The 25,946-nt window shown below is 36.5% G+C and overlaps 1 protein-coding gene across 4 annotated transcripts; it reads left to right on the top strand.

Moving 5' to 3' along the window:
* Nucleotides 1-1,230: 1,230 nt before the first annotated feature.
* Nucleotides 1,231-25,873, top strand: p4ha2 (prolyl 4-hydroxylase subunit alpha 2). Of its 4 annotated transcripts, XM_023341965.1 has the most exons (17): nt 1,231-1,380; nt 4,717-4,812; nt 6,960-7,059; nt 9,014-9,110; nt 10,394-10,545; nt 12,384-12,521; nt 13,413-13,652; nt 15,510-15,706; nt 16,218-16,394; nt 17,154-17,224; nt 18,842-18,941; nt 19,013-19,066; nt 20,775-20,798; nt 20,894-20,959; nt 22,589-22,657; nt 23,039-23,135; nt 25,091-25,873. In XM_023341965.1, exons 3-17 carry the CDS (start codon nt 6,978-6,980, stop codon nt 25,159-25,161), a joined length of 1,635 nt encoding a protein of 544 aa, XP_023197733.1. In that variant the 5' UTR covers nt 1,231-1,380; nt 4,717-4,812; nt 6,960-6,977; the 3' UTR covers nt 25,162-25,873. The 4 variants fall into 4 exon arrangements, with proteins under 4 accessions (XP_023197733.1, XP_023197734.1, XP_023197735.1 ...); XM_023341966.1 differs by lacking the exon at nt 4,717-4,812; XM_023341967.1 differs by lacking the exon at nt 20,775-20,798.
* Nucleotides 25,874-25,946: the final 73 nt, after the last annotated feature.

The following is a 25,946-nucleotide window of genomic DNA, read 5'->3' as shown; positions in this document are numbered from 1 at the left end:
GCTCTTGGAGGAAATAACGGAGCATATACTGAGTATAAATCGGGGTTGATTGTTTAGTAAAGTGCCTTAAAGTAACTTTTGATTTTTACAACTAAAGAATAAACTAAATATAAATTTAAGAAACTGATCCTATTTGAAGAAATAACTTGAAAGAAATGGATGAATTGAATAAAAATACTACTATTTTTACTACTACTACTACTAATAATAATAACATCTGCTGTTTCGTTAAATTATATGCATAAGGGGAAATAGACAAGTCATTCATTTATGATTAATACATTCTTCTTCTAATTGTAGTTAAAAACTACATCAAAAGAACAATATCAGACATTGAGATCAAGTTAGACATGCAATGGAATCAAATAAAGAGAAATCTTACTAAAATGTTTTGACAGATCATTGAAATAATAAATGAGAACTAAAGTTAGATGGGAACCTAACTAAAAATATATATTCTTAACATTTATTTAAAAACATATTATCTACAATCAAGACTTTATAGAGGTTGTTCCAAATGTGAGGGTTAAATTATTTAATGGTATTTTGTTAAAACTATATCTCATGCTGCAATACCATTCAATAATTTAATTAAAGTAAGTAATTAATACACATTTAAGGAACTGAACTGCTTCACAAATCTTGTTTTAAGTATTTTGGGTTGAGGGTGTTTATATTATGTGAAAATTAATAGAAATATTTACAGACAACAAGAAGTGGAAAACGTGACTTATTATTCAAATAACTTAAAACAACTGTGACTGCAGAAGGCGCTGTTGTTTCTGTACAGCCTTTCCCTTAAGGATTGTCATTTTTGCACCAGACCAACATGGAAAATAAACGTATCAAAAACGGAGATTATTTTACACAATGAGAAGTTTGGCATGGCTATGTTTGTTTTGCATTACTGGTTTTTGATTGGAACATCCAGTTACATAAACCAACAAAAGGGTTGATTATGCTGCTTTATTTATTCCACATTAAGTATCTAAAAACTAAATGTAATTTTAATATATGACAATGTCTGTGTTTAAGAACAAGAGGCAAACTATTGCAATAATTTTATAGAAGAAAAAATCATTGACTTTCTTCTGAATGTAAATTTTATATTTCAATTTGTAAGTTGAACTTCAATATGACATTTCTTACTTCAGGAGCTGCACCCAAACGCAGCACAAGGGAGAAACTCTCGGTACACAATGTCCCTGCGCGTCTCTTCCTGTACTTACGGTTCCACTCCTCCAGGCTGTTCTGTACGTGGCAGCGGTTCCAAACTCGTTCCCTCTGTACTGCTCATAACCCCGGGGGTGCCAAGTGGATTTTCGTCCACACAAGGAAGCGTGACAGTCTTCTTTTAAAGACACCAGAGGTGAACAGAAGGTAAGCCTACACTATCAGCTTATTTGCTGCCATACAAGCTTCTCCTTACATCATTTGAATCGCTGAGCGTGTTCTGCCTCCAGAACATGCTGTGATGGTTGTTCTGGGGAGTAAAACAGGCGATGTTTCGGGTTATTTCCGAACATTTCAGACCAAAAACGTTACGTGGTTCAAATTCAACGAATACTTAATATGTAGTGATGTATGTGTTTACTTCGGAGGTGTGTGTTGCGTCGTTATATGAACCAGTGAAACTGTTGCGTTACAATGTTTCTCAGCAGACTTGAGGAAACTTTCAAAACTTTGCGCGAACTTTCTGATAGTCCCCCTCTTTTCCCGTAGAGGGGGAACCGTTTCACACCGTCTCTCACACACACGCTTTAATGGGAAACATTAGCACATGTTTTATTTAGTGCATTAGATGCGAGTACAAGCAGACAAACTGGCGGCTTACAGAGCGACAAGAGTTGTAAGATTTTTCTAGAAGCAACTGACCGGGGCTGACGTCACCGGGTCTGCTCGGACCCAGGTGAAGAGAGGAAGATGATGAGGAAGGCTTTTTACCAAATCCAGCATACTCCAGGAAACTTTAAATATGTATTCTACTAAACACTCAGGTTATTCTTACATGCCAGATGAATTCTCCTGAGAAATGATAGCAGAACATTTTTCAACAGTGTCAAGCAGGGCCAGAACATTTCGTAAGAGTTGGCCTGGATGAGGTGGAGGAGGAGGAGGAGGAGGAGGAGGAGAGGGTAGAACTGATAATCTTGGTGTGACATTATTGGAGGTATTTTAAACAACCAACTGCTGTTAGTTTGACTTTTCAAGGACCGGTTTGTGGAAATACCACAAAAATCTGATATGTTTGAAAATGTTTCATTAACCCCCAAAATTTAAATTAATGTAATTTTTACTGATGCAGCAGGTCAACATGCCTGCAAATGTGCAGAGTGAATTATTGATAAAAGCAGAGCTCACGCTCCATTCATTCAGTGTCATCCTGTGCTGAGTGCAGTTTGTATTCTACACTGCATTATTGGGAATTAAATATTCTTATACCTTGATAATATGTCTTTCATTTCCCAGTTTTAAAAATCAAATGCAATGCGGACATGTTGGCTATAAGAACCTGAATAGCTTGTAAATCAGTTTTGGTACAAGGTACCAAGTAGCATTAAGAGGTAAGATACTGGCAGTTAGACAAGGATGAGGACACCATGTTTTCTATGTGAAAAACCCCACACAGTTTTCATATATTCTTCTACCGAAAAGCTTCCGGTTCTTTAAAACAGTTATTCAGAAAATGTCATTGGAACAGTCAGCTGATTAGTCAAATGTTTTACAGGATGACTGAAGAAAAAATAGAGTGAAAAATGTTATACAATTGGGTTTTCCCTTTCTATTAAACGTGTTTCAAGTTTGAGATTTTAATATCTGAACAAAGTAATCCAGCAAACCAGTAAATTGTCAAAGTTCTAACAGTTTTTGCTCAGATAGTCCCCCAGTCGTAGATCAAACTGTCTCTGTCTGAACAAAGTGTTGTAAAGTAGAGAGTAACTTTACTCTCTACTTTACTGGGCATAAAAAGCCCAGGCTTTGTTCACTTTGAGGTTTAATGTCATCAGAGCCCAGTTTCAGTATAAAGGTCTGTGTGTTCAGGTAAGTGATGCCCCACGGTGGTGTTGTCCCTCTCCTCCTCCAGCCAATTACAATGATTTTAATGGACTGTGGCAACCACTGGAACACACACATTATATAGAGGCAACAAAAGCAAAGATGACATCAATCTGTCAGCAGGAATTAGGCTGAAAGGCCGATGACATGCACACTCTTAGAGGGATGATTTAGAAATGCAGCTTACAGTGGGAGTGAAATGCTCCTGCTAACCTTAAAAATATTGAAGCACAGCATCAAATGTTTTTTGGCTTGATTTATATTTACTACTGCATCTTGTTATCAGTGTTGCCATGACGCAGGAAAGTGTTTAGAACAGCATGGCTGTGCTCCTGTCCAGTTTGGTGCCTGCATGTAAATTTAAACAAGGTTTGAGTCTCTGACTTAATATTTTGACTTTGAGAAGATTCTGTAAACTGATATGAGATTAACAGATTTGAAACACTGATCTGAATGCCATTGGCATCAAAGTACAGCCAATTATGTAATCCACTATTTTTTCCTGCCTTACTGCGTCCGTTGGTCAGGAAATGCTCACTTCCCTTCTGGACAAGTGCAGTGTTTCTGGAAGGTTCACTGTAAAATGACCTTATAACAAAGTAGATGTTCATGCAAAAGTTTAGTGGAGGTGAAAATCACAACAGTTTGTTTTTCCTGGACATTCAGGCATTTTTGCCTAATTTTTGACTCAGCTTTTATTTCTTTTATTTTGTTATTTATAATGTATTTTGATTAGGTTTGAGTGGGCAGTTGACACCTTCCCTGATTTGTTCCCTCCATTTTGTGCCTTTTTCATATTCAATATAGTTTTCTAGTTTTTTCTAAACTTGAAGATGAAAAACTGTACGTATGAATAATTCGATGATAAATGGTGGTTGAAAAGTTTTCATAAAACCCCCAGTATTCAATATAAGCACAGTGACTAGTCAATTAAAATACCATTGAAAAATATGATTTTGGCGTCAAAGAAGAGGAATAAATCTGACATAATTTTGTACAGTTATTTCCCTTTGCAGTCTGATATAACAGACAAAACTACAAAGTACAAAGCACACTTTGGAAGTCTGAAGAATAAATCGAGATCATTAAAACTAATCTAAATTCAATAGGATTGTTTTTTTCAGAATCATGGTGAAAATGAAATGCTAAGAAAGGTTTAAATCTGAAACTGTGTCATCATGTTTACAGTATCAACATGTCTGCTGTCCTGAAGTACATGCATTCATTTCACACAGGATTCTAGGCGTGTGTGTGTGTGTGTGTGTGTGTGATTGTCATCAGTCAGGAGAGAAGCTGCTCTTTATCACTCTTTGTTTACACAGTGACGGGACGTAGCAGCATCATTTCTCTCTTGGAGGATGAACTCTTGTCTTCAATTTCAACTATTGAATTATTCTGAGTGTGATGTAAATTCCTAAAATTGCAGAAAGGTGAAGGAAGTGTTTGCTTGGTGTCCTCTTATCTCAGACATTAGATCTGTTTAATGTTCTCAGAAACATATTTTTTGATCCAAGTTTTAGTCTTTTACTGGGAGGCAGAAGATTAAGGGTTTATACTCTGATGTTATTTCCAGCTGTTACAGAGACAGGGGTCATGTTCTTTCTGTGTTTGCTGCAGATGTTAAAATGTTTACTGTTGGAAAAAATATTTGTTCTTCAGGATCCCCACACCCTGCTGCTACCTCAGATTCTGTCCGCTCGGCCCTTATGTCAACCACTTCGCCGTTGTCGTCCTGATAGAGAAGGAATCCAGCAGGTTGTTCAGGGAAATCCCTGTTTTTATACTCAGAACTTTTTTCGGTTTATTCTTTAAGGAACACGTGTGACACATTAACCTCCACTCAGACTTACGACATGGAAAAACATTTTCTCAATGTGTGACTCATTGTTAAAAATAGAGGCCAAGTACAACTGTTTGAAAATAAAGCCAACCATGCCTGTTTATCATATCTACCTCACTACCTATTACTATTCCTGACAATTTACAGAAATGTCAGGAAGGAGTTAGAACCCAGAAATATCTGCAACGCTGGTTTGCTTCAGGAATGTGACCATGGGTGTTGCTGCGTGCAGCAACAGGCGAGACTATGTTTGAGCTGAGTAATCATTGTGGGTGTAAATTACCGACGGGAGGGGGTGTTTGGTCACTTCTTTTCCATTTTAGGACTATGGTAATAATGATCTGGGCCAGCACTATTTAGATGAACCAGTCAGGTTAGATGCATTTAACAGATGGAGACTGTTGTAGCTCTAATTTCATAAAATCATCTTAGCTGTTATAAAGCACATCAGTCATTTATGTGTAAACTGCAGCAATATTTGTAGAATATGACACATCTTTGGGTTTCATTAGCTGTAAGCTACTATAATAAAAAAAACATCATTGTGTAATTAATTAATTTCTGAATTGGTGAAATTCTGTTGGTGAAACTGATCTTTCTGCACTCTGGCTTTATTTTTGTATTGTTGCAAAATGCACAAAGCAAATAAAGCTTTAGAAGTCAAACAATTAAATCAATTGTATTTAGAAACTTGATTTAAAGCACATGTGCAGCTCTTCATGGTGAAGAAGACAGGGTCTTTCAAAAAAGAGAGTAAAAATGGTCTGGATATTTGATTTTTAGACCTTCATTGGCACCAAGAGACTGTGGCACATTCCATTGTAATAACTATAATTGTAGAGACATTTAAAATAGAAGAAGGCAGTAATGAACTCTGTCTTTGCACCGGCATAAATAGAGTTTATGTTAGCCTTTATTTATGTCTTATCAGAGACCTTTTTTATCTACTTCCAGTTTCTGATTATTCTTTAGTATGGCTTTCAGGAAAATGCTTATTTTTGTCACTATGTGAAACGGGATGAAAAGTTGTTTCCTTTTACAAAAGAACTGATAGTATCATTGGCAGACCTCTACAAGTGTGTACCCTGCAATTTCATTCAGGAAGCACCTTATATTTGCTGTCTCCTTCAAAATATCTTCTTCAAATCACAGTTTTTTCTTTATGGATTAACTTGCAACATTCTGCCTGCAAAAAGTAGTTGCTTCATGTTTTCTTAGCAGATGAATTGTTTGTAAAATGGCTTCTGTTAAAAGAAAGGAGCAACATTATTCTGCTTCTTATTGTTGTTTTTCTCAAATTCTTGATTATAGAGTTGTTCAGACAGAAGTATGTGTGGCGGTGTTTGGCAGTAACAGTGTGTACGTGTTTGGATGGTTGATGCAGTCATTGCTGAGATCCATGGTGAGGCAAAAACAGACACTTGAAGTGACTTTCACAAGGAAAACGTCTCTGTCTTCTGCTCCATGAACAAAGAGCTCAGACATTTTCCTTTTGGCCCAGAAAAGAGTTGAAGCTTCTAAAAACATTTAAAATACAGAAACAATTGATTTTTCTGCAGCTTTTATACTGAAACTCAACTATTTACTTGGTTTAAGCTTTCTCTTATCAGTTTTCATCCATATTTCAGATGTGGAACTTGGAATGAGGTTGGACCTTTTTTATGGTCTGTTCTAGTTTATTGCAAAGTTTGAATTTTATCATGAACATTATCAACAGCCATCTGGTGGCTATAAAAAGAAAGAAATAACAATGAAAACTTCCACAGACATTTCTGTAAATGATCCAGGTGAAAAGTGAAATGAGAAAATTTCCTGTTCAACTCTCCTGCAGATGAAACAAGTTTTTATTTGGAAGCATTTTTAAGAGTTATTTTGTTTCTTGGTAATTTAATGCAGAACTGGACATATAAACTGTGTTAAACACAGCAGTGTTGATACAGAAACACAACATCCTTAACTTGTATTTTAAAATCATAATTGTAGCATTTTAAAAATGTTAAAATCTCCCTATGTTATTTTTTCAGTCTTTTCAATATAATATGATCTGTTTCTGTTATTAAAGGTTACTGAACTGGACGAAATGAGGAACCATGCGTTTTGTATCTCCTGGGTTTTGCTGTGCTGCTGCTGGTCTACACATGGGGAGATCTTTACCTCCATTGGTAGGTTAAAAATTAATTTATTTCTTTGTTTTAAAATGCTGCTTTTTAAATTTTTTTCCTTGATTTACTTGCAAATACCTCGTCATACTCTTCATGTTGAAGAATATCAAGTTATCAGGTTTGTTGCTGCCAATTCCGATACCGATCACCCATGAGGCCGATCTTTGCCAATCACCTGGATTGGCTGTTAATTTTTGGCTTTAGGTATAAATACTGCTACATGATCTGGCAAAATGGAAAAATTATCTGGCAATAAATTCACCTAATTTAGATATAAATTTCAAAATATTTGCAGGCACAATACAGCAGCTATTCAGTCAAAAGGATAACTGAAAAACCTGCAATCAGTAAAATAATATTTAACAGTAGGTCCTCAGTACCATAAATCATGCATAAGTAAAATAAATCTCACAACACTGCCTATATCAAATAATGTCAAGAAAAAATAAATATTCATTCAGAGTCAAATGCAGGTTGCATCAAAATAAACAATACTGAGTTACTGAATCAAAACTCCCTGATAGCTTTGCTAGCAGATTAATGCTGGTTCTGATTGGCTGTTTCTGACTGAGCTGAGTAATTATGCAGAACACAAGGAAGAGGTATTAATTATTGTTTTTCAAAGATTATCTATCTCATGTAATTACATAGTGAAAGTTTTAATACATATGTAAAATCTTTTTTTGTTTGTTTAAGTCACCTGTTGCAGCTTTACGCAGATGTTTGGTGTGAGAGTTCACTGCTGGTGGAGAAGAAACGGCGCTCCGTCTGTGAAATATTACTACCTGTAGCGCGTAGCGGCGGTCCAACAGCGGGAGCAGAACCAGTGTCTTACACTGCTAGCTCGTTGATTTAAATTATTTTTCGGGTTATTTGTTTTGCTTTCTGACCGTGATGCTAATCCGGGTGAGTATTGGTAGCTGTGCGCTGCTTTACCTGCTATCTGGCTGCTCCGGATGTCCCTTTTTTTTTCCTGCATTGAGCCTTGATGTGGCCAAACTCCGTCAAATGTTTGTTTTTTAAACGTCATATAGATTTGTTGTGTTGGTGCATTTGATATGCTTCACCCTCGAGGTATTTCTTCGGCAGAACACGCAAACTTCCCCATTCACTCTCATAGCGTTATAGTTCCTCGCCACATAGCTTAGGATTTGTTGCCGTGCAGTGTGAAGGAAAAAGGAGATCAGCTGCACACGCAGGCTGCGAAATGAGATACAGGTGATCGGTTTTGGTGATCGGCAACAAGAGACAGTGATTGGCGATCACCGATCATATACTTTTTCACGGAAATCAGCCGATTAGGATCGGTGGCCGATCGATCGGCACACCTTTACTTCAAGTCGGTCAGTTATCTGTGGATAAATCTTAGATTTAAACATAAATCAGATGCATTCATGCGAAGTGTCTCTGCATGATAGTGTCTTTATGAATGCTTCTGTAGAACTAAACAAATATTAAAGCCGTTCTTAAAGGTAGAATATTATGCCTACTGCAAAAGACATAATATTTTATTCCTTTTGTATATCAATAAAATGGTGATGTCTGCTTTATTAAAGAACAGTCTACTTGGTTCACACTTCTGTACTGCATGTTTATAATAGAGTCATGTAAAAAAATCTTGTACATTGTGCATTACATTTGCTTTTTCCTCATTGATTTGTGTGTTTGACGTTTTTGCCTATGTGTGTTCTGCCTTTATAAATTAGCTGAATGACTCTGAAATGAACTCTGTATTCCTCAACGGTTTATGGATTAGTTTTCAGTTGTGGTTTGGTCAATGCTGCACTGTCGCTGCTCCACAGTATGGAACTGAGGATTTATTTAATTCCAGTTGGATATACATGGAGAAATCCATGTTAAAAGATAAAGTAAAGCTTTACAGAGTAATGATGGTACCTTTACCTGTTGAAACACTTCACTAATCAAGATTATGTATGCATCTTTGTCTCTGCAGGACAAATGACTGATCTAATCCACACAGAAAAGGAGCTGGTCCAGTCTCTGAGAGAATACATCAAAGCAGAGGAGTCTAAACTGACTGCTGTCAAAAGGTACTTTATAAACCCTGTGACCTTAAGTGGTCACTATTTTTAAATGAAGTATAGTTTTATACAGTTTTGTTTAAGTTCACAACCCTTAAATTTTACCACATTGTTTATGATCCAACCACAGACCTCAATTTACTGTAATGAGGCTTTTCCTGGGTAGACCAACATAGAGCTTAATTGTAAAGAAAAAAATAAAATGAAACATAAAACCATTTGTATTTGCATTCAGTCCTCTTTACTTTGATACCAATTAAAGACATTTAGCCCAACCAGCCACCTTTACTAAACCTCCAAGGTTTTAAATAATTCAATCTAATCTAACTGCAGCTGTCCTGTGAAGGCTTCAGTCTTTGGAGGCATATTTGTGTCATTTTTACATGTCTGATTCTAGATGATATGGCAGCAAGACGCCGCTTCTCTGAGTGTGTTTCACTGCATGTTTAAAGTGTAGATTTTAAACTTTTTAAAATCTACAATTCAACAGATCAAGTAAAAACAGTTACTCTAAATTAATTAAACTATTTTTTTCTCAATAATATTGTCATGTTTATTCTTTAACACTGGGGACATGAGGAGTGTTCTTGCAAAAATTCCCAACAACATGAGGCTTCCTCTGTTATTGATGGAAATATTTCATATTCAACCAATAGGAATGGGCATTTTATTGCGAAGTTATGAAGGAAAGTTGTGTAAGTAACAGTGCGAACAGAGGGTAATGCTGGATCAGGTTCCAGTTCTGGTGAACACCTGGAATCCTGGGGTGAATCCAGGTAGACAAATATTTATCCCAAAGTCAGCAAAAAGGCATTAAAAACAAGTTATTAGGGAAGAGATGCATAGAAGTGGAAGAAATGTACACATGTGTTTATCTCTTAATTTTCTTAGAAATAAACTTATACAATTGTGTTGTTTGCTATATTTGTACATATGTGTTAGACATTTTACAGTATGCGTTTTAAACTATGGAAGTGATTTGTTTTCATACTCACATGTTTGTGAGTTTTACAGTGAGAAAATAAAAGTTTTTTCCAACTCGGATTTTATGTTTTTATGTGACGTGGCATCAAATATGCAAGTACTATATCTAAATTATCTAAAAATAATTGTTAACTCACATAGTTATGGTTGTGATGAAAAAGGGTTTTAACCAGGCAGTATAAAGGTCAAATTAAAATGAGACCCAGAAAGTTATTGAACAAACCTATGAACATAGGAATCACAGTTGTGAAAGGTTTCTTGCCAATGTGTTTGTTGAAGTAGAAATTGTTTCTGTTTCTGTTTACTAGCTGGGCTAGCAAACTCGATGCTCTCACAAGATTAGCCACTTCGGACCCTGAGGGCTACCTGGCCCACCCAGTGAACGCCTACAAACTGATGAAGAGGCTCAACACTGAGTGGTCTGAACTGGAGAGCCTGGTGCTTCAGAATCCCTCCGATGGTGAGGAGCTACCACTGCTTATGTGACACAGTTAGTAACTAACCAACAATTTTTTCTTTAGATTATTAGATTTAATCATCTTTAATTTATTGTAGCCACATCTGAATCCAGTATTTCTGCTTTCTGACATAATTTTTTCCGTTTAATGTGCAAAACAGCATTTGCTCCCTTTGATGTTGCCTGATAGAGAGAGAGAGAGTGGAGCTGCAAACTGGAAAAATCTAGAAGGATGTAAGCAGAGCCATCCCAGCCTTGGCTGCAGACTGGAAATATCTGCTGTGCAGCTTTGCTCAAAGGTTCCTTTCCCCAATGAACAGTTGAAGTTGTTCAACTGTTGAAGTTGTTTTGACTGCAGCTGTTCCTCATCTGAGCATACTTTGGCCGTGTTCTCACATTGGGTGTGTGTTCATGTTAGGACACAGGCCTTTATCTGTGTGAGACAGTGAAACAGAGCTTAAAAATGAGTCTGTTGACGTGGCTGCTCAGCTAATGGGCTTGATGCAAATCCTGGAAATGTCACCACTTGGTACCAGATGTCTTTTGGTTTGGCGTGTTATATTTTAAGTTATCTGACATCCATGTTTTGTCCTGAGCAAAACACATGTATGTAAATGTTACTTACTAGTTGAAAAGCAAGTTAGGTAAAGGAAAAATGCACGCTACCAGATCTAGTTAAAGATGACGCTAATAGAGAGCTGCATCTTAATACATTAGAATTCGATTGGAATTGAAAGTAAGTATAATATTTAGATTTCTGCTGATTTTGAGAATGCCTCACAACTATTAACAGTCCAAAATTTTGCTCCTCAGAAAATGCAAATATTTCCAGACCTCTAGCAACTTGCATTATGTTCTACATTCTTCCTTCATATGAAAAGAGGACTCTTGATCACTGAGCAACCGTCCAGGCCTTTTTCTCCCAGGTATAAACATTATGAAATTCTCACTGACCATTTTGGTCCATGTCGTAGAAACATCTGTATGCGATGACTGGACCCAGTCCAGCTGCAGTCTACGTGTTGTGAATCAGCCCCAAACGTTTCAGTTCTTTTTGATTCACAGTCCCCAGCACTGAGGCTGTGGTTATTCCTGCTTTTTCCTTCCGCTCAACGTTCTGTTATTTGCTTGGATACTGCTCTCTGTGAGCAGCTAGCTCCTTTAGCTTTGATGTTGTGTGGCTTACCCCAACTGAGCAGTCCTCCCTGTGGTTCCCCATTCATGTATGAAAATCCCTTTTTTTTTTGCTCTGTCCTATTCTGGTTTTGGGTTTTCAGTAGCTGTGATCCATAACAAAAATACATGCTCGTAATATGTCAATAAATTTGTAATTAATCTGAGCAATTTTCCCTTTTTACTGAAACGTCTGAAACAAATGAGCTCTGATGATTTCTTATTCATTCAGATTCACTTGGACAGTAATGAAACAGTCATTGTGGAGCATAGCTGGACTAAACCCTCTAAATACATTAGGCTTCTGCTAATAGTTTCACAAATAAGTTGCAGATAATTTAGTTTGCTCCCACGTCCACACTGTGTGTGTTAGGTCTAAGAGGTGAAAATGATTTCAGTTGGGTTCAATCTTCTCAAGATACATGTGTAGGTCTGGTTATGAACTTGCTGCTCCACAGCTGAGCTGAGCAATATAAAAGCCAGCTGGAAAGTTAATGCAGGAGTGGCAGTCGCATCATACTTCTCCCATGACATACTGGCTTTATAAGCCCTGGACTGCAGGAGGCAAACAAGAAGTACTGCTGCTTTTATGGACTCGTTTGAAGTTATTGTTTTCATTTTTTTCTTTCAGTAAGTTGTGATTTTTTACAGCCATGCTGTTTTCACAGGTTTCATCGGGAACATTTCCGTACACAGGCAGTACTTTCCTGATGCGGAGGATGAGACCGGTGCTGCCAAGGCTCTGATGCGTCTTCAGGACACGTACCAACTGGATTCAGAAGCGTTCTCCAAAGGAAAATTGCCAGGTAACTAAATAAATGGAAACGGTTGTGTAACAGTGTGTATTTGTGTCTATAAATGTTGATTCTTTATTGGTGTTTTCACCGTCCAAATCTCCTCAGTCTATTATTAGTTACTGTTGCTTTGAAAATGACCTGTAGCCAGAAAATGCAGAACAGTTTGAGGTTGCTGTTTTAATAATACCTACCATGTTGAGAGAGTACTACAACTATTAGTCACAGCATGATAAAAAAAAGTTAAACTATCATACTGACATTAATGAGTCAAAGGCATTACATGCAGGTTAGTGGATAAACAATAAGAAAATGGCTCAAACTTCAGGGCCCAGATATCAGTCAGTAGCAATATTAAAACAGTTTTGTTGATGGTAAGATTATCAGAGAAAGGTTGAGTCCCCCTTAATGAGACAAACATATCCATAGTGGGAAAGAGTTCTGCTAAAATGTAAGTTTTCATTAAAAAAAAAAAAATCATATTTAGTGCAGCCATCAGCTGAAATTAAAAGTGCAGCAGGTTGAACCAGAAGTATTATGAAGTACAAAGACACGGAGCTAAAAATCAAACCTCTGACATCTATAGATGTTCCAAAGCTGCATGTGGGAGTAGCTGCTGGTGGAGAGAGGTTATCTGTTGTGGCAGCGAGTTGTAAATGATTTTATTAACCTAATTGTAAATAGTTTAAATAGCTAGAATCATGTATTCTTGCCAGCTTATCAGAGGGACTGATGATCTCTCTCTTTCTTATTCAATACAAATAAAACCACTTCAGAGAAAACATGAAGTTAGAGAAGTCGATGGAAACAGAAAGTAGATGAAAACAGGCCTGAATAAACTGTTATTCTAAGTATTGTTAAAAATACCTTGACATTTTAACAGTTTTAATGATTATCCTACAGGTGTTCACTCTAACGCTGTCCTGACCGTGGATGATTGCTTCGACATGGGAAAGACGGCCTACAACGACGCAGACTATTACCATGCCGTTCTGTGGTTTCAGCAGGCGCTGAAACAGCTGGACGACGGAGAGGAAGCTGTGGTCACCAAGGCAGAGATCCTGGACTACCTCAGCTACTCTGTTTACCAAATGGGTGACATACCTCGAGCCATCGAGCTCACGCGCCGCCTTGTGGCCGTCGGTAAGTCGTGAGAAAATAAACCGATTCAGCCACCATGACGTAAAGATGGGTCTTTTTAATTCGTAAATCACAAACCACCCTGTGATCAGAGTGGGGGTTTAGCTTCATGCTAGTGCAGCAGGGTGTTGTCCAGGCTTTGTGACGGTTTGTGGTTTTAATCTGTTATTTCTGCTGTGTAGGCTCTTTGGACAGCTGCAGGTCATTCACTTAGAGCTGTGGTGTCCTTGGTTACACGTTTGGTGAAAGGAATTGACTAGAGTAGATGCAGATGTACTTGGGGCCAGAAACTAGAGTAAAAATAATTCAATGAACATTTAATTTCCGAGGACAACTCACACACAGAAAACTGTCAGTTTTTCCCCTTAGCTTTTGCTTTCAGTGCATTTCATTCCGATTAGCAGAAAGTAAAACATTGCAGTTTTATTGTTAATAAGCTTTAGGCCAGATCTGGTGGTGAGGGACTCCAGTCTCTTTTCTTACCCTCATTATTGATGCATAAACCATCAGTGGGATAATTACATGAATCCCTGCATTATTGGGAGTTAACTCTAAATCTAATCTCTAAATTGACTAATTGGTTCTTCTGCCAAACATTTTATTAGGAGACCATAGAAATCCATATACATATGAAAACAAACACTTCAACATATGGGACTATGGATTAATAATGTTTTGTTTTTAAACATTTCATATGTAAAAAGAAAGAAACTAAAAGTTATCAGAATGACAGCTGGAAAGAGGCACCAGACTCTTCATGGACAGGCAGATATAAACAATGAATGGATGTTTAGTGCCCCCTGCTGGCCTTTGGGGCATTGTACAAGACAAATTTACAATGTTTTACTGTAGAGACTCATGGTAAGCTTAACTATTTTATGCCTTAAGGTGAACATAAATGATGGGGAAGTGAAAAGTTTAGTATGGAAAAGTCTGAATTATTCAGATGAATAATGTTTCGCGTGCTGGAAGTAAATCCTATTTTTGTCATTTCTTTTGCCCCATCATGAACCCTGTATAGAGAACTGCTTCTGGTCTTAATGCAGCCGATGTTTCTGTAAGAATACTTATTTAAACTCTACCAAGAATTGTAATGGATTTACCTTGACATCATCTAGCCCTAGGTCATAACAGCAATAATTGTACATGAAATTAACATAAACCCTTTTGAGAAGTTATTTGATTATTTTGACATAAATGAACTTCCTGTTTAGGTCACTATTGTACTATTTTGCTATATAAGACTTATGTACAAGGGTCTGCCAGATTGCTGTTCCACCGTTTGCTCACCTTTTAATTTAATGTACTTCCCATAAATATCACAAGAGGGTAGACCAGTCCTTTCAGGTAACTTTCAAATCTGCAGATAAAAAAGTAGTAAAGTTTAATGAAGTATTCATCAGTAAATTTAAAAGTTGATCAAAACGACTAATGTAATCTAGTTGTTAGCCTGATTGTAAGATCTGACCATTTTTCTGCTTGCTTTATATTTTATAGTTCCTGAATGTATCAGAAGTTCTCATAATCTATGCAGTTTTTATTATTAGCATTTCCCTCTTGATATGAACATCCATTTTATTAAATAATAATCTAAAGAGAATTACATCTAAAGAGATTAAGTTTCATTTTTGATCATCTACACCATGCAGAGTTTAATGAAATAAACTCACTTCACAAAAAATATGAAAATAACCTCAGTCCCCTTTTTTCAACTAAATCTTGCATTTCACAATGTCAGATTTATGGCTTCCCTTTGTTTCAGAAGACATAATGGAAGTTGGGAAACCTAAATTAGTCAGATTGGCAGGTTTTCTGATTGCTTATTGTGATGCTAACAATGCATCCTTTCTACACTGACAGACCCCAGCCATGAGAGGGCAGGAGGAAACCTGCGGTACTTTGAGCGGCTGCTGTCCAAACAGCTCAATGAGATGAACCAGGCCTACCAGCCGGCCTCCGAGGAGCCCATCCAGCTGGGGACTTACACCCGACCAAAAGACCATCTGCCAGAGAGGGAGTCCTACGAGGCTTTGTGCAGAGGAGAGGGACTCCAGATGGTGAGTCTGCTCCAGTATTTCCTGTCTGCCATTTTCTTCAAAAGTCCTGAATTGAATGTTTTTTTCAGTCTTTTGACTGACTGAAAATGTTTGTGAACACTAAATAACTTCCTAATTTGTAATTAATTTAAAATTAAGAGACAATAAAGAAGTATGAAGAGTTTGAGTAGATGTCTGCTGTTTTTAAACATTCTGGTAAATTTAGCTCCACAATATAGATGGGAATCCCAAATTAAAATGCTAAATATTATTAGTAAAATTCACTTTGCAAACCTGCTAAATTGATATCATACTAACTTACTAATTTTAAACTGTTTTGTATTCACACAAATCAATTATGCGAAATTATTTGCACATGTTTTGTCTGAAAAATAAACACAAATCATGACAAAATAAAAGTTTTACTGGAATATTTTCAGTAAAGTGCAGAAAGACAGTTAAATGATATTCCTCAACATAACATTACAGGTGATTTTATATGGTTAGATTTAGTTTTTTGCATTTCTCCCAGACTGAAGCGAGGAGGAGTCGTTTGTTTTGTCGCTACCAAGATGGCCGTGGGAGCCCTCGTCTCCTGCTGAAGCCCATGAAGGAAGAGGACGAGTGGGACAGCCCCCACATTGTTCGCTACCTGGAGATGCTGTCGGATGAAGAAATTGAAAAAATTAAAGAGCTGGCTAAACCCAGGGTGAGATGAACAATAATGAATTAAAACTACAGCTTTTCTCTGACTTTGCTTCCATAAAAGTCAGATGTTGTTTGTCAGCATTTCACCCTGTGGTTGCCTGGAAAGGTGACCTGCAGATGTCGATCTTATCTGTTGAAGGAATTGTTTAAATCGCTATAGCTTTTTCTGTAAACAGGAAATAAAATATATAAATATAAATAATTTGGTAACTCGACGTTACAAAGAGCCATAATTTACAGATTATTTCTTATTCAGATTAATAAAAAGCTCTGTTTTGTTCTTCAGGAGAATAAGTGTTTACATGCCTCAGATCAAAGGAAACATTTTAACTCTAAAGGAGTGGAATTGTAATCAGATAAACAATTGTACAATATCCTGTGATTTTCCTTATTATCTATAGTGATGCATGAGTCTTTTACCTCAACCAAAAAATGTCTTTGTGCCCTTGATCCAGAGCACAATCACCCTGCTTTAACGAAAGCATAGTGATACCCTTGTGAATTGAAGAAAACTGAAGTTTCGGGTGTCGGAAAATCGAAAAACAACATTAATTACCTATTTGCATTTCTTTACATTATCAAGTTATGTTACGTTACTTTTTTTAAAAGTAATTTAATGGTTTTAGAGTTGGATGAATACATTGTCATATGAATGAGATGAAAATCAACATGCAACCTAAAACCAGTGTGGAAACAAATGAACTAGTAGATGAGTTCCTCTGTTATAATGTTTATTTTGTGTTTTTTGTTGTTTTTTAAGCTTGCCAGAGCTACTGTTCGTGATCCCAAAACAGGAGTTCTGACCACAGCCAACTACAGAGTGTCGAAAAGGTCAGTGATAAAGATGTAGGATCCATGTGTTCCCTTCTGCTGGTTTTACTCTCTAAATGTGTTCATGATATCTGGTCGACATTCTGCTCTTACTCATCGCTACTGCATATCTGCTTGTGGAAATTATAAAATGCAACCTTTTATGTAGCAAACAAACAGTGTTAAACTTTCAGAGTCACAACGAAACACATCAAACTGCTACATTGTGGCTCAGATTAACTTGCTTCAATAATAATTAATCTGATTTCACGCTGGTTTGCTGCTCTGGTTTTTAATAAGACTGACACCAAAAATTACTGAGAACTTATGTGAGAATCATGAATATTTATTACCAGCATAAACTGCTGAACGTTAATAGATGTTGATGGATAATTTGCATGGAAAAACAAAATTCTTTGAGAGGTAAGTGAAACACAGAGCAGTTTGAAACAGATGAAAAAATTGAAAGCAAGTGAATATTGAGTCCAATAGATCAGATACAGTACATGGATACTACTGTTGTTAGAATAATTATCTAAGTTCATTTGCTTGTGAGTTAATTTGAAAGGTTATGTTTTCATATTATTATTTTGTTTGATGTTTACTTGACTCTTTTTCTTATGTGGAACACTATTAACCATTTGTAGGATGTTTGCCTGGAGGCTAGAGACTTTGCACATTCCTGTGGTATCAGCTTCCATCTGTAATTGATTAGTTGTGGTCAGCCATGCCCTTCTAAGGGTATGTCCACAGAAGGTTTCAGAGCACCCTGTAGAAAAAGGTCATTGGTCAAATTCTTTGTGTGACTTTGTGAGAAGGCCCAACCTCCTTCCTTGTATTTTCTAATAAAGCCAAATGCAGAGAAAGATCTGGCAGAGTTGATCCCAGACAGTGTTTTACAGCGATTCGTCGCGTCTGCTTTCAAATCTCTCTCTTTTTGCAGAAAAGACAATTATTGCCTCCGGTTGAATCTTTGCTAGATAGGAATTAAAATAAACCTATCAACTGTATATATGAAGTCTTAATATGATGAGGATATAAAACAAAAACAAAAAAATAACAAAGAACTAGTTCAAAAAGACACAAACAATGTGGTAAAGAAACAACAGTAAAATATAGGAGTGTAATTAACTTAATACATCTGGGGTTATTTAGAAATCAAATAAATTGCGGTTGTTAAGTCATTATGATGTAAATGTCTCGGCTTGATTACACCAGATTATTTTCTGCCATCATGGAACCAAACAATGTGGTTTGTCTGGTTTTTTTGGTCCAGAACCAGGGATGGGTTCTGAATAGAGTCACAGAACACTCCTACTCCATAGCCATGAAACCTAAGCTGGCTTCGCTTTGTCCAACAGGAGAGTTAGGATACAGTCCAAACCAGACAAAATAACTAACCAGGCACTTTACCAAGCTGTATATAAAACTTTAAATCTGTTTTAATAAGTGGATTGTAATTTATTTTAGACCAAAGTACCAGTTCTACTTAACAAGGTAAAGATTGATCCAGACATGCATTTGTCCATGTTATTTGTTTGCAAAGGTTAACAGTTGAAATAAACTTGGATAAGCAGTCCACCAAGTTTTAACTGAGCACTTAGTGTGTCTGCATACATTTTGTGTTTCTGTCTTCAGTGCATGGTTGGAGGCAGAGGAGGACCCTGTGATCGAAAGAGTTAATCAGAGAATAGAAGACATCACTGGCCTCACGGTACAAACTGCAGAGTTACTCCAGGTAATTGTCCTTTATTATCACTTATCACTTCTTATTTTCGGTTATTTAACTTTCTATAAATGGCTTGTCAGGTTGCAAACTATGGAGTTGGAGGACAATACGAGCCACATTTTGACTTCTCAAGGGTGAGTTTCATTTTTAGTGACGTTTTGATGTTTGGTGGAATCTGAAAATTGCTCTCATAATAATTAATTTCAGATTTAGTCTCCATTGTATTATACACTGCTCAGAAAATAAAGGGAACACCTAAACAAAACAATGTAACTCCAAATCAGTCACACCTTTGAGGAACCAGTTAGGTAATAACACTTATTGCAAATCAGTTTCACCTGCTGTTGTGCAAATGGAAAACCCAACAGGTGGAAATGAGAAACAATTAGTAAAAACACCCTGATAAGAGTGATTCTGCAGGCGGTGACACCGATTATTTCTCTGTTCTCGTTCTTTCTGGTTGAACTTTTAGTCCCTTTCATTTTCACTGAGCAAATGTGACAGAGTCTGGAAACACCGTGGAGAACGTTATGCTGCCTGCAACATCCTCCAGCATGACCAGTTTGGTGGTGGGTCAGTCATGGTGTGGGGAGGCATTTCTTGGATCACTGCACATGCTAGGCCTCATGTGGCTGAAGTGTTCAGCATGATGAGGGCATTGATCTTATGGACTGACCTGCCCGTTCCTCAGACCTGATCCAGTTGTGCACATCTGTGACATCATGTTTAGTCAATCCACCAACACCACGTCTCACCGCAGACTGTTCAGGAGCTAACTGAGACTCTAGTCCAGGTCTGGGAAGAAATCCCTCAGAAGAAAATCCGCCGCCTCATCAGGAGAAAACCCAGGCGTTGTCAGGAAGTTACAGACACATGGAGGCCACACACACTGCTGAGCCTCATTTAGACTGAGGAAAGTTCACTGATGTTGCATCAGCCTGTCCTTTATTTTCCACCTTCATATTGAGCATGAAACCAAATCCAGATCTCCACAGTGAAATAATTGTAATTTATATTGAGGATTTTTGTTATTTTCATCTCAGTCAAATCCACGGTGTTAATAATAAAGTATTTCAATGAGAATATTTAATTAATTGAGATCTAGGATGTGTTATTTTATTGTTCTCTTTAATTTATGAGTATTATATTATATTATGTTATGTTATATTATAATGTGTTATGTTATGATATATTATGTTATATTATAATGTGTTATGTTATGTTATATTATGTTATATTATAGACCTTTACAGCGTTCAGATCAGGGTATATTCAAGTCACAATTATGCACCATTTTATTTTGGTCAACTATAAGAAATACATTGTAAGTTTTTGGTTGCTATGTGACGAAATGTGGTTCAAAGGTAGTGAATACTTTTGCAAAACACAAAATTGTTGATGGTTAATAGTCCCTGGATATCATTTAAAGGCTAAACAGTTACTTTTAGTAAATTTGAACTTACTAGATATGAAACCTCACTGGTTCTGCAGGATTTCTATTTCCTGTTAGACATCAAAAAGATTTGATAGATTTTTAATTAAACTATGATCAATATTTTAAATTTTTTCAGTCAACAACTGAAAATATCTGTATCATGAAAAACTTAAAATCCATGAGGAGCCATACATTTTAATTTTACATTTTCTTCCATTATTTTAGTAAATAATGTGCAAGGTATGCTTCTATAAGAAAACTGTATGATGAGGACAATTTATCTGGTTGAAATTGCTACATTTGAATATAAAGTTTGAACTATAATTTGAATGCAGTGTGTGCTCTAAGCGGCAGGTTCCAAGTGAGACTTTCAGATAATAAGTTAAACGTATAAACATCTGTTGCAGCGCCCCTTTGACATCAGTCTCAAGGTCGATGGAAATAGACTTGCTACCTTCCTAAATTATGTAAGTAATGATGTGTCTTGTTTTTATCTTGAATTTTCTCTTAAATTTTATCTTTATAGAAAGAGGAACCTGATGCTTTCAAAAGGTTAGGCACTGGAAATCGCTTGGCGACATTTTTAAATTACGTAAGTACAAGCATTCAGTCGCCGCTGATTGTTGACCGGCTGATTGTTGATGGTGTTAAAATGATTTTTGCTATATGTTCTTTTCAACAGTAATTTAGTTGAACTAATAAAAAGCAGAACAGACTTGATGTTTTTCAAATGGCTCCAGACTAAACAAAACGTTCCCAACCAGTGAAGAGAAAAGGAATAATTTTACAATCCCTGTGTTGCTCTCTGAATCATACTGACTCATCACAGCTTTATTCCATTAAGTTTTATCTCCTCCTCATAACTATGACTTTTTCCAGTGTTTTTCTTGCACAAGACATATTTGTCATTATAGACAACAGCTTTTTTTCATTAGATTCTTATTCTACTTCACCTACTTTATTCCAAATATTGCCTATAGTTCACACAAATCAAATTTAGTCAAATAGGGCGTGCTGTGGTGGCGCAGGGTGTTAGCACGCCCCACGTTTGGAGGCCTTAGTCCTCGACGCGGTTCGACTCCCGGTCCCGACAACCTTTGCTGCATGTCTTCCCCCCTCTCCTCACCCACCTTCCTTTCTGCCTACCGTAGAAAAAATAGGAGCCACTAGCGCCGCAAAAACTCTTCGGAGAAAAAAAAAAAAAAAATTAGTCAAATAACACTTTCATTTCATTTTATTTTTTAACTGGTTGTGGTTTCCCTTGTGTCAAAAACTCCCAAATCAGTCCATGTTATTCTCACAGGAGGTGTGGCGGGTCAAAGGGCAATGTCTAAACTTTAGTTCCTTAGTTCTTCTCTGTTTTTTCTTTGGCAAGAAGAATCACAGGTGGAACTGATATTTTGAGATTGTGATGATTCAGGTGGTATTTAGACAAGCTATTCTTCCATCATGTTTACGCAGCAGAAAGCACAGTGAAACTCAGAGTGAGCTTTTGAGGATAGAAACCTGTTTTTGACTGGAGTCAAAAAAAAAGGTTAGGAATGTTTAAGATTAAGAAAAGACCGAAATGAGAAGTCCTCTTCCATAAAACACTATGAACAATATTATGGTATGTTTGTATTTAATACAGTGGTATGAAAAAGTGTTTGCCTTCTTCCTGATTTTCCTTATATGCATGTTTGTCACACTTAGTATGTCAGAACATCAAACCATGTAAATATTAGTAAAAAAAACAAGGATGTGGCATGACCATAAACTACTGGAAAACCCTCCATTGTGAATGAATTACAGCAATTCTGCAAAAATGAGTTGACCAAAATTCTTCCACAGCTGTAGAAAACTCATTGCAAATTATTGCAAGTTGTTGCTGCCAAGATCTCAATCATGCTTTCACACAGGGCCATTTAGATTTGGATTTTCTTCTTCCTTAATAATAAACATCTTCATTTAAAAACTGGAAACACAAAACACCAGTTATTAAAAACGTTCTATCTCAGCAAAAACAGATGAAGTTTAAATCTTTATCCACCTGAATTTTAGAATGTCAGTCTATTAAATTCTTCCATTATCTTTAACTAAAAATGTTTATCAGTCTAAGAGGACGAAAAAGTTAAAAATACCTTAAATGGTTGTTTAGAGGGTATACGTATATTCATAGTGTTGTTATTGCGGTGGTAAAGTTTTCTAAGTGCTCATTTGTAATTGTGTTGTTGGTTCACAGATGAGTGATGTTGAGGCCGGAGGAGCGACAGTCTTCCCTGACTTTGGGGCTGCAATCTGGCCAAGAAAGGTGATAAAACTTGAAATCGCTGTTTTATTGGTCTTTGTTGTTGTTGTTTTACTGAATGTGAGTTTTTCTTTCTTCTGCTTTCCAAAGTTTATAAAAAATCTTCATAAGATTCTGATGATAGCAGTATATTTAAGTAATTACCAAATAATTCTGATAATGAAACTTGTTCTAATCTCTACTATAAACAGTACCTTTTACAATATGTTTTCCTCTTTGTTGAATAAAAACTGAACTTGACTGCATTATTTTATCACAAGGATCAATTGGAATGTATCTTCTTAACTTTGAATCTGTCATGATTTTACTTTGTTTTTGAGAGATATGCCATATAAATAAAACTGAACTGAATAAATAAAAAAACTGAAACAAATGTATCTACAGGGAACATCAGTGTTCTGGTATAACCTCTTCAGAAGTGGAGAAGGAGACTACAGGACCAGACATGCAGCCTGTCCAGTTCTTGTAGGAAGTAAATGGGGTAAGATGGTGAATTTAGATTTGTGAGAAAATTATAAATGACTGAACTGAATTGAATTTATATGTAATAAAGTAAAAAGGGGAAAGAATCTTTTTAGTGGTTTCACAGCAGATCACTGGTTACTGCCAATAAATAAAAGATTAGCTGATTAAAGTTAGGTGCATCACTAGTTTGTGCTATTAGATACTAAAACACAGCATGTTCAGATCTCTTCATTTAACAGTTATGAGTTGGTTTCTGAGGATGTATTAAAATGTCTTTGACACACATTAAACTGACTCCACAACTGATGAGGACCGTTCAAAGGTCTCTGCAGCTCATTTAAACATGACTGGATCGTGACTAATTTGAGAAAAGCTCTTTAATTGTGAAAGGAGTCAGTGATGATGCTTCAGTATTGGTTGTCTAAAATTGATTTTCACTGCTAATTTCCTGGCATCTGAGATGCTCTATACTCTACAAGACATTCCCATAATGACCACACAGCATATTCCTGTCATGGCAAAACAACCCAGCTCCAGCTTGACTGGAACCTCTCAAATATATTACACAACTCTGCCACAATGCAAAGGATTTTTATTTCACCTGCAAACTGGAAGTTTCTGCACATCCACCATCAGTTCCAGCTTTGCTGTGGAGGAAACATCATAGCTTGGTTTTCTTATCAGTAGCATGTCAGATTGCAGTCCTATGGAGAGTGTGTTTTATTTTCCGTCATCTGTTGGCAGCATCAGAGCCGGTGGCTTTAAAAAAGGCTGGTTCTGTTTGAGGGAACTGCTCTGCAAACACAGCCTCTTTATAAAATTAAGAAAATTAGACAACCCAGTTTAGTTTCTTAGTTTATGTTGTCTGAACCTCGGTCTATAGCAATATGGGTCTGAAAATGATCATTTTGTTTTACTGTATATTATGTATATTGTTGAAACGACAGTGCAACAGAGTTACACTAGTTCTACATAACCTACACACCTGACTCCACTCCTGCCCCTCAGGTCCTGTATTTTTAGATGTTAATGCTTACACACCAATTACTCTAATCCCAACCTTTGAAGAGGTTTTACATTATCCACTTTGACAGTTCACTCAAAAAGCTGTTTTCAGTCCAACACATTTTACCTTCAGATTTGTATATTTTTCTCTGATGTACAATTTGGCCATGAATAATTACTACTGATATGTCTTAGAGGCACTTGTCATTATAAGTCAGGTGCTGAAGTGGTTATTTAAGCACAAGTTTCTAAGAATATTTGGAAGTTGACAGTAAATCAGGTGTTGAGTCACCTGATGAACTTGATAGAGAGTGATATCAACAAAAACCTAAAATAAAGCTTTCTGTTACTCAACAAAATGTGGTTTAATACTTGGTTGCAAAAAAGTTGTTGACAAGAGGTCAGATGTTTTTTAAGTTGGTCTCCAGGTGTGTGCACATCAAAGCAGGGACTTTGGTTCCCTTCTTTTTACGTATAATTTCTAAATCCTGAATGTATCTAGAATTTAGTTTCGCAACTCAAAGTTTCCTCCCTCCACAGGTTTTCTATGTGATTAAGTTCTGGAGAGAGGAGTTTCCTTTGAAATTTTCTGACAGGCAACAAGTTGAGTTCAGAACCTTGTTAAAGGAACATCATGTGTAACATGTATGTATCCTGGACACATTACTGGTCTGAGCAAATCTGAATTCTTCCTGATTATTTCAAGTGCAGACCAATTTAGCACTCTCTTTTTTTAAACAGACCATAATAATTCTAGACTGTTAATTTCTTTGTACTACAAGTAAACCTACAAATTCAACAAGGTGTGACATTTCCTCACTGTGTAAAGGTTTCTATGTTAAGAAGTGTTTTATTTTTTCCTGTACAAATCAGAACCATTCAGAGAATGACTGTTTTTTCAAACATTTTCTCCTGATCACAGGAGATGCCATTTAAACCGCTTTTATTTTTTGTATGTGTGAATAGTGTCGAACAAGTGGATACACGAGCGCGGACAAGAGTTCAGGAGACCATGCGGCCTGACGGAAGTGGACTGAAGCCTCCTTCATGTCTGTGCTTACCCTCCTTAGTGCTTGTTTTAGGCTAAATGTTGCAACACAGACACATTGTGCCAAACCTTTCAACATGTCTGTATGACCAAAAGGTGGTTTGCAGGGGAACCAACATCCATCTGCTGAGGGAGAGTTCAGTGTCTGTCATTATTTTCAGTACCCTGGTTCATCAGGTTTGATCAGACGATTAAAAGACAACAATTCTGAATTTAACCCTAATGAATATCATGATCAACATTTTTATTTTCATAAATTCACATCTCTTTTAAAGTAGTTTTGTCTGCCGCCTCAGACAGGATTCAGACAAGGTTTCTTTAAAGCACTATAAGTTGAATTTAAGCTCTATGGTGAAAATGTTCATTACTTGTTCAAATTAAGTAGCATTAAAGCTACAGAGGAACCAAAGTCTTATTGATGTGATTCGTTTGTACAGTAGATGTGCTACTTTTATGTTTTACTAACTATTCCCACGCTGTCTGATGCATTATGGTGTAGTTTGAGTAACAGCTTTTTGTTTGTAATTCTCACTGTAATTTGGAACAGAATTATTTCGTTTCTTCTTCAAAACTTACAGCAAAATATTGTCTACAAATTATGTGCATTTTTTTATTTATAGTGTGCTTAAATTATGACGTTTTTATATTCTCATTCCCCAAGTTGTCAATCAAAAGGTCAATAAACAATGTGTTTTATTAGATTTCTTTGCAATTGATGTTCTTTATTGATCACCAAGTGTAATTAATTATTATTATTATTATTTTACAAATTAC

The sequence above is a fragment of the Xiphophorus maculatus genome, chromosome 11 (genome assembly GCF_002775205.1).
Source record: "Xiphophorus maculatus strain JP 163 A chromosome 11, X_maculatus-5.0-male, whole genome shotgun sequence".
NCBI classification, from domain to species: Eukaryota; Metazoa; Chordata; class Actinopteri; order Cyprinodontiformes; family Poeciliidae; genus Xiphophorus; species Xiphophorus maculatus.
This window is presented reverse-complemented; position numbering and strand designations above follow the sequence as displayed.